Here is a 10,032-nt window from a genome sequence, read left to right on the forward strand (position 1 = left end):
GACGTGATCCATGTGATCCATGCGCTTGGGGCGCCCTGACGTCACTCTGGAGCGCCCCGGGAGCCGCACGGACGGTAAGTATGCTGCTCCCCCGCTCCCCACTACACTTTACCATGGCTGCCAGGACTTTAGCGTCCTGGCAGCCATGGTAACCACTCTGAAAAAGCTAAATGTCGGGTCTGGCAATGCGCCGAAACAACGTTTAGCTTAAGGCCGGATCCGGATCAATGCCTTTCAATGGGCATTAATTCCGGATCCGGCCTTGCAGCAAGTGTTCAGGATTTTTGGCCGGAGCAAAAAGCGCAGCATGCTGCGGTATTTTCTCCGGCCAAAAAACGTTCCGTTCCGGAACTGAAGACATCCTGATGCATCCTGAACGGATTTCTCTCCATTCAGAATGCATTAGGATAAAACTGATCCGGTATTGAGCCCCCAGGACGGAACTCTATGCCGGAAGAAAAGAACGCAAGTGTGAAAGAGCCCTAACACTAACTGTGTTATGTAAACAGAAGACAGAGAAGCGTCGCTAAGGCAAAAAATGGGCCACTTTAGAGCTATTTTTCTAATAGAAATGTATGATTGCAGTAATTAAAGTATATTACAAATATGGTCAGTATCACTGCCCCTATACATTACACAAATAAAAATAGAACGGCAGTTACACTTTAAAGCTAGTCTGTCCCAGAATAAAATTAGTCATGTCAGTCAATGCCGGGTCTCCACAGGTACTACAAGTGACCAAGAGGAAACTTGGAAAGAGGCCGACTTCAACATGACCACCATTAACAGCATCTTACTCTTTTGCTCATTGGATTTTTTACTTCTGGTGATCTCCTATAAAGGGGTTCTCCATTCAAGTCAATGAGACTGAGCTGCAGTACCAAATGCAGCCTATGGACAAGAGTGGTGCTGTTTCTGGAAGGAAGCAGGCATGTTCTTCAAACAGCAGACAATTTTTTATAAACTTTCCCCTTTACCTCCCCTATACTCTTCTCCGTTACTATAATGAGTGATTGCTAACTGCACCTAAACTCTGAGAGGAGGTGGGCTCCCATAGATGACGGGCCCACAGCAGCTTCTATACCTGCTATCCTGGTAGTTTCACACATGATCTTGTAACCCAATGGCCAGTACAAAGAAGGCCAAATAATAAAATACAAATGAGGGTGTAAAGCAACGTGTAGTGTCTGTCCAGCCAACCACACGAACACTACGTACTACTCAGCAGTACATGCTGCATCTATCCTGTAGTGGCCGTCTCCTGCCCCCCCTGTCCATAATAGAACCGACCGCTTAGAAATTAATCAGTTCCTGATTGGTGAAGGGGAAAATGTCAGGGACCCCATGACCCTGAGAATAAAGGGGTCTGGTTGCTGGTTTAGAACCACTGCCCCTTTGGTAATTTTCCTTGCAGTGTGAGGCTTCTAGTCAGCCACTGCGGAGGGTACTGTAGCGTGGGTCATGAGGCACGCTGTGGATTTAAAGGCTATGTATACCTTCAGGGGCAAAATTATTTTTATTTTGGGCTAAAAATCATTTCCTCAATTAGTCTATATTAGAAAATATTGAGCCATTCTGTCACAAAGGTTTAACTGTCTGGCTGTGCGAATCGTACTTTCACTATGTGTCGGTCATCTAATAAACCTTAGGCTACTTTGACACCTTCGTATTTGCTGGATCCGGCAGGGGTCAGCAAAAAACGCTTCCGTCATAATAATACAACCGGCTGCATCCGTTATGAATGGATCCATCCGTATTATCTCTAAAATAGCCGTCTCTAAAACCATTGTAAGTCAATGGGCGCCGGATCCGTTTTCTTTTGTGTCCGAGAAAACAGATCCAGCACCATTGACTTACATTGTGTTTCATGCCGGATCCGTCTTGATCAGTATCCCAGGACGCACTAAAAAACTATCCTTGCAGCGGATTTCTGTGCGTCATGGAAATGCAACCAAACGGAACGGAATGCATATTGGTGCACTCCATTCTATTCAGTTAAGTTTTGTCTCTATTGATAATGAATAGGACAAAACTGAATAGTTTTCCTACGGTTTTGAGATCCTATGACGGATCTCAATAGCGGAAAGGGAAACACAGATGTGAAAGTAGCCTTATCTGTAAATTACTAAAACGTCATAAAGACTTATTTAAGCCACATTCTTATCAGTAAGATCAGAACTGAGCTATAAGGAGCCATCAGCTGAGCTGCCTGACGGAACAGAGTAAAAACTCAGATCCTGCTACTAGAGAATCTCAAAGCTGCACAGAGAAAGGGGCTAAAATATTTTAATGAAGACCAATTGAAAAAAATAATTAGAACATTAGCGTATATGGGTTTTGCAGTGGATTTGCTGTAAATATTGTCAAAAAATCTACACCATTCTGGGCTTTGAAGTCAAGGAGATGGTCCTACCGTATCAGAGATTGACAGCCCTCCCTCTACGGCTGTGTATACAGAGAGAGCTGTCAGTCATTGATAAGACCGCCTCCTGGACTTCAAAGCCCAGAAGGAGCAGGAATTTAAAAAAATGAAATACAAGTTATACTGAATACAAGTTATACTGTCAGGTTTAATAAGTGGGATTTCTTGCCTTATAAATGGGGTTGGGACCATCAGTTGCGTTGAGGAGAAGTCAGGTGGATACACAGCTGATTGTCCTACTGAATAGACTGTTAGAATTTGTATTATGGCAAGAAAAAAGCAGCTAAGTAAAGAAAAACGAGTGGCCATCATTACTTTAAGAAATTAAGGTCACTCAGTCAGCCGAAAAATTGGGAAAACTTTGAAAGTAAGGGCTATTTGACCATGAAGGAGAGTGATGGGGTGCTGTGCCAGATGACCTGGCCTCCACAGTCACCGGACCTGAACCCAATCGAGATGGTTTGGGGTGAGCTGGACCGCAGAGTGAAGGCAAAAGGGCCAACAAGTGCTAAGTATCTCTGGGAACTCAAGAGAATGCCAAGAGTGTGCAAAGCAGTAATCAAAGCAAAAGGTGGCTACTTTGAAGAACCTAGAATATGACATATTTTCAGTTGTTTCACACTTGTTTGTTATGTATATAATTCCACATGTGTTAATTCATAGTTTTGATGCCTTCATAGTCATGAAAATAAAGAAAACTCTTTGAATGAGAAGGTGTGTCCAAACTTTTGGTCTGTACTGTATATATATATATATATATATATCAATCTGCTCAGCTCATCCTGCTCTATAGCACACTGCATTTTCATGGGGATGAAATTTCTGAACATACCCTTATGTCTAGAGATGAGTGAAAAGATTCTGTAGAATCAAAATTTGATCAGAATTTTTCCAAAAGTTCCAATTGTATAGAATCAGATTTTTTGCTGATTCGATTTGCGTGAATTTTTGGAGAGAAAGAGAAAGAGTGAAACAACACCAGAATGTCATCCACATCTTTTCAAGATATTTGAAGTCCTTTTGATTCGGGTACGAATTATATTGGACACCTAAATCGAATTTTGGGAAATTTGCTTATCGCTACTTATCCACCTAAACAGAGAATGTGGGTGCCCTGAAAACCTCTGGACCATCACATGGTGGAAGAATGAAGGTCCCCTCAGCCCTCTTCCACTCGTTGAGGTGGCCATTGTCCATTTCCAGACTATGGCGCACAACCACAAGTGCACTGCTCCCCATTCCAGTCTGTCAGACGTCAAGAATGAATAGGACGATGACAGGTGACATGTGATGACTCAAAAACAGTGACAAAGAAACGTGTGAATGGTCTAATCCCTAATAAAGCCACATAGGCGGCACGCAAGAGACGGTAGCCGAACGTACCCTATAGAAGTAAGTACATGAATCCCAGGCAACTACTAGATACTTTTTAGTATTTTTTGGAGGGGGTATTCCTGAGCTAACAGTGTATTATTCTTTTTACCACGTAATTTCATTAAAGGCTTTGGTGGAAATGATTTTCGGTAATAAAAGGGAAAAGCAGCACAACGTGCTTGCGGGTCATCTCGTATTCTGCTCATATCACTGTATTCAGCGGCATACTAATAAAAAGTATCACAGTCGCCTTCTTTCCTTCTTACAGATTTCACATTTTCCTAAATCCTCCGGATAAATTGCTTTAGTCCCATCATTGCTGGAATGGCATCTTTTGCTGCCACCTGGAGGCCTGTAACAGAACAGCACCCCTTGTGTCGCTTTATTTTTATTGAATGCCGTCAAGTAGAATTACTCTATATAAAACAGGGACATAAAAGTCATGTACTGATATCTATGGGGACATCTGCAGCTATATGAATGCCATATATAAGTAGATCTTCCGTATTACAGATGTAATGATGCTGCTGGTGTTCAGACATGTTTCATCAACTTTCCTCCCCCTTAGACAATACTGGAGAGGGACAAGGCACCCCTGCTTCCGGGATAATGGGGGGGATGCCCATCCTAAAAGTCTTCTGTGGGAAAACACATTACATGCACACTATTCATGAGACATGCACTTAAAATGTCAACCTGAAGACCCTCAATGGACCTGAAGTCCAGATGACACTGCCATTGACCATTTAAGAACAGTGTAATTCTTGATTTCTCCTCTGGAGGCACTGTAGGGGAACTTCACATTTGCTGCTAGGTTCCCATACAGATTTGTCCTAGAAGCTGGACCCATTTAAAGGTTTTGTCCCAAAAATGTTTTAAGGCAATCATGTCAGAAGAGTGATGGTCTAGAACCCGAGACCCCAACTAAACATGCGGTCCCTCTGTATTGAAATGAATGTGTGTTGCAATAACCTATAATAGGACCACGCTTAGTCATTGCATTGGCACGCCTAGCCACCTCTTTACTGAAAATGGGAACATGACTGGTTTGATCTAGGGACTGATGGGGGCTCCAGCACATTGATGACTGGTATGTCTTAAAATCTCAGGAGCTTAAGAGCAAGCAGGACGAGGAAATCATTTTTATGACCCTTTACATGGGACAACGTTGTCTGTTGGTCGAACCCTGGAAGAGCCAATGATCTAAAGATCTCCTGATGGCCGAGGGAGATAAGGATCGGGCATGTTGAATTTGAACTGCTAGATCAGTTTGTTCTGTGGGGCATAAGCCACTGCCAGAGGAGTGTGGTAATGATTTCCATCCCTCCTTCTACTGAGAACACTTGCATGGTTGACCACGATGGGCATGCACATGTATGAGGAGATGGGGAGTGATAGCTGTTGGCTGAATGAACGCTCGGTTGACAGCTATGTTAAGCGCCTTCTTGTTGTTTAAAGGGGTTGTCTCATCTGAGACAATGGGGGCATATCGCTACAATATGCTCGTACTGTCTGATGCCCCCAATGGTGGTAAACGGAGCCCCGAAAGTGATGGAGGGCGCACTGTGCATGCGCAGCCGCTCTCCATTCATTTCTATGGGGCCGCTGAAAATAGCCGAGAGCTGGCTCAGCTATTTCCGTCGGGCCCATAGGAGTGAATGAGAGCGGTGGCCGGTCATGCGTGGTGCGCTCCCATTCACTTTTATGGGGAGAGAGCTTGGTGATGGCCGGACCGGGGTCCTTCAGCCACCACTTTGCCTGCTCTGTGAGACCCGCACCTATCAGACAATGAGGGTATATCCTAGCAATATGCCCCTATTGTCTCAGATGAGAATAAGATTGGTGATATCAGCATATAAAATAGTGACGCCTATGGGTTTAGGACAGAAGTGCAGTTTACCTTTTTCTGCATAAGGGTTCCCGCACATGCCTGTGTCCGTATTTTATATAAATACGGATAGCTTCCATGTGCATTGCATATTTTTCTCATTCCAATCAATAGAAAGGGCTGTTCCCAGATAGTAATGCATGGATTTAGGCAAGGATGGGAGTTATGGGAGTTATGGGAGTTATGGCCCTCTTCCTTCTCTATCTTGCAAAAGTCTATCTCACTAGAATCTATGGCTGACAACAGTACCATGGCATTAATGGCTGTAATGTCCACTGCAGGATGCAAACTTGTGAAGGCACGTCTGGCAAGAACGTGCCCAGGTGTGAAGGGTGTCTTAACAGTATTCTTCGCAGCAGTAAAGTCTGAATGGCTGTAGTGGCAGGTTACCTAGCTGACTCCTATGCTTGGTCATGCAGATTCCAAGTTCTCCTCTATCTTCCTCTCTTTCTATCCTTCTCCTTCTCTCTATCTTTAGATCTTGCAGAGATCAGCTAGTCTCTGAAGCTTTCTGGGCCACCTTTGGGATACGCTCCTATCTCCAGAATAGGCCCCGCAAAATGAAGGAGAGTGCACTGTGCAGGAGCGGCCACCCTCTATCCATTGCAATGGGAGTCGCGGCAGCGAGGCACGGCAGTGAATGGAGAGGTGGCCGCGCATGGTGCGCTCACTCAGCTATTTTCGAAACTCCCAGAGCGGTGAACGGCGAGCACGCCGCGCATGTGCAGTGCACTCTCCTTCATTTTGGGGGCTGTTCTGGAGACAGGAGCTGATCCTAGAGGTGGGACCCGCACCTATCTAACATTAATGGATTATCCTGTGTCTGAGATGGGCCAACCCCTTTAATGACAAGCTGCATGGAAACATTTCCCGTAAATCTAACTTATCTCGGCTATGCTTCACCTTTAATAATGATCCAATCTTCTGAAGTTTGTGGTGCATGGAAAAAAAACAAAAAAATATAAGTAGCTAAATTGAAAATACATTGTATTCCCCCATTATTCCCTACATTCATCAACCAGAAAGCCAATTACCTGCAGCTTATTTACCTAATCTGCATGACCAGTGCTCGAGAGCGTTTTCGCTGAACGCTCGCCCACACCTCCCTCTAATACAATGGGATCATTTGTGTATAAGACATTGAAACATATACAAAGTGGCATGACTACCGCATTTACCGTCTGTGTAGCGTGAAACAATATTATCAGCAAGAGCGCCAATCCTTAATTACCGAAAACACGTCAGCAATCCAGCGAATTGTGGAAACCTTCAAGGTTAAGAAAAACTTTAGAAAACCTCATAGTAGAAATGATAAATTCTTCTAAAGCCTATCATAATCACGTCCCTCAGAGGTGGACACTGGGGGTCACATCCAGATCTCCACTCTATGACTGGCCGGGGGCATGATGTAGCCATAGGGTGTGTACCACTTGTACTTCCACAGATAGCACCATGGGTTGGGAAAACATGGTTCTGATTCCTTAGGGGGTGTCTAAATAGGACCATATGAGCAATATGCTTTAGGGCACAAGGAAATGACACATGGGGGGTCCTCCATTTGGGTTCACCCTATGAAAAACCACTAATGAAGAGCCGTCCTTGCACTGGTGGACTTGGCCCATCACATGGTGACCAATGGTCTCAATGGTCATCATGTCATACTACTACCGTGGTATATAGCCAGTGGCAACCACCCCCAGCAATACAGTCTGACTACAAGGCTAGCATCATTGTAGAAACGTGTAGCCTTCTTAAAGCTGCGGCCATACGGTCAGAAGCCAAAACCAGGGGTGAATTATAAAAAGAGGAGAAGTCGTATCTGTCTTTTATACTTTCTCTCCATTTTGCTATAACCTTAGCAATATTACTAAACGAAGGATGCCCTTATGGTCAAGATACCGTCCCTGGCCACAAAGGGCTGAGAAGGTATGGAGCCCTCTGATTCTCGGATGGAGAGGGTTGTAGTACCAGGAACATTATCAGCAGGGGTGGCACTTATAGTTTGAGATGACGCCCTCTGACTCCAAAACAGAAGAGTTTGTATCTGAGCAACTACATGCATGGTATACAAATACAGTCCAGCAGTCCTATGTAAATATAGTGCCAGACCGAGAAAATACTGAAATCCTACTCCAAGATGATATTATACTAGATAATAATCCATTCTCCAGGAGAGCTTACAAAGTGTGGTGGAATTTACACCGGCCACATATGGTACAATATGTACACTGCTAATCACTACCTGCATCCATATACAATATATCAGGTGGTACAGGTATAATAGGCACAGCAATAATCACTACCTGCATCCATATACAATATATCAGGTGGTACAGGTATAATATACACATCACTAATCACTACCTGCATCCATATACAATATATCAGGTGGTACAGGTATAATAGGCACAGCAATAATCACTACCTGCATCCATATACAATATATCAGGTGGTACAGGTATAATATACACATCACTAATCACTACCTGCATCCATATACAATATATCAGGTGGTACAGGTATAATATACACAGCAATAATCACTACCTGCATCCATATACAATATATCAGGTGGTACAGGTATAATAGGCACAGCACTAATCACTACCTGCATCCATATACAATATATCAGGTGGTACAGGTATAATATACACAGCAATAATCACTACCTGCATCCATATACAATATATCAGGTGGTACAGGTATAATATACACCGCTAATCACTACCTGCATCCATATACAATATATCAGGTGGTACAGGTATAATATACACAGCAATAATCACTACCTGCATCCATATACAATATATCAGGTGGTACAGGTATAATATACACAGCAATAATCACTACCTGCATCCATTTACAATATATCAGGTGGTACAGGTATAATATACACAGCAATAATCACTACCTGCATCCATATACAATATATCAGGTGGTACAGGTATAATATACACAGCAATAATCACTACCTGCATCCATATACAATATATCAGGTGGTACAGGTATAATATACACCGCTAATCACTACCTGCATCCATATACAATATATCAGGTGGTACAGGTATAATATACACAGCAATAATCACTACCTGCATCCATATACAATATATCAGGTGGTACAGGTATAATAGGCACAGCACTAATCACTACCTGCATCCATATACAATATATCAGGTGGTACAGGTATAATATACACAGCAATAATCACTACCTGCATCCATATACAATATATCAGGTGGTACAGGTATAATATACACCGCTAATCACTACCTGCATCCATATACAATATATCAGGTGGTACAGGTATAATATACACAGCAATAATCACTACCTGCATCCATATACAATATATCAGGTGGTACAGGTATAATATACACAGCAATAATCACTACCTGCATCCATATACAATATATCAGGTGGTACAGGTATAATATACACAGCAATAATCACTACCTGCATCCATATACAATATATCAGGTGGTACAGGTATAATATACACAGCAATAATCACTACCTGCATCCATATACAATATATCAGGTGGTACAGGTATAATATACACAGCAATAATCACTACCTGCATCCATATACAATATATCAGGTGGTACAGATGTGCCATACCCAGAGCCATGTGCCACCTGTGCCTACATAACAGCCATGTCACATACATATGTGTTCCCCCTTACAACAGGGCATGCCGGAATACAGGTGCCATTGTAAAGTCACAGGGAACCCCTGCGGGCAGTGCCAGGCTCTGTGCCACTCACCTGATGCCCCGATCCTGCTAAGGAGATGGTATCGGATTGTAAATTCATTCCCCGAGGAATGCCGGAGCCGGGACGGACTAGGCTTCATCCAGGCAACTTTTCCCGAGCCTTCCCTAAGCGGGTGTCAGGGCGCCATGTGCCGCAGGGTCAGCAGCGCCCCCCTCTGCCCGCAGACATCCGGGCGGCTCCTCTCATCCAGCAGCTCTGAGCCGGGACGTGGAGGAGCAGCCCCCGCACAGCGCACGCCCGGACACCTGTGTCCTCCCTCCGGAGGGCTGGGTGCCCTTCACATCACGTGACTGGCAGCTGGAGGGGATCGCCCAGGTTAACCCTCTCCCTGCCGCTGCCCACAAGTCATCTCACTGCCGGGAACCCACCGAGGATGGCACTGCAATGTGAGAGGAGAGGGGCAGCAGTCTGCAGCCAGCGGTGTGCGACAGGAGAGAGAGATGGGAGATGGATAGAGAGATAGAGAAATAGATAGATAGAGAGAGAGATAGAGAGATAGATATAAAATAAATAGATAGAAATGACATTGATAGATATAAAATAGATAGATGGATAGATAGAGAGATAGATA

The 10,032-nt window shown here is 43.9% G+C and overlaps 1 protein-coding gene across 1 annotated transcript in view; it reads right to left on the reverse strand.

Moving 5' to 3' along the window:
- Positions 1-9,706, reverse strand: part of SGCG (sarcoglycan gamma) — a 282,350-nt gene extending 272,644 nt beyond the window's left edge. Inside the window, exon 1 of the mRNA XM_040426206.1 lies at positions 9,453-9,706. Coding sequence (XP_040282140.1) covers positions 9,453-9,500 — 48 coding nt within the window. The 5' untranslated portion in view covers positions 9,501-9,706. The remainder of the gene's footprint in view (positions 1-9,452) is intronic.
- Positions 9,707-10,032: the final 326 nt, after the last annotated feature.

The sequence above is a fragment of the Bufo bufo genome, chromosome 3 (assembly GCF_905171765.1).
Source record: "Bufo bufo chromosome 3, aBufBuf1.1, whole genome shotgun sequence".
In the NCBI taxonomy this organism is placed as follows: Eukaryota; Metazoa; Chordata; class Amphibia; order Anura; family Bufonidae; genus Bufo; species Bufo bufo.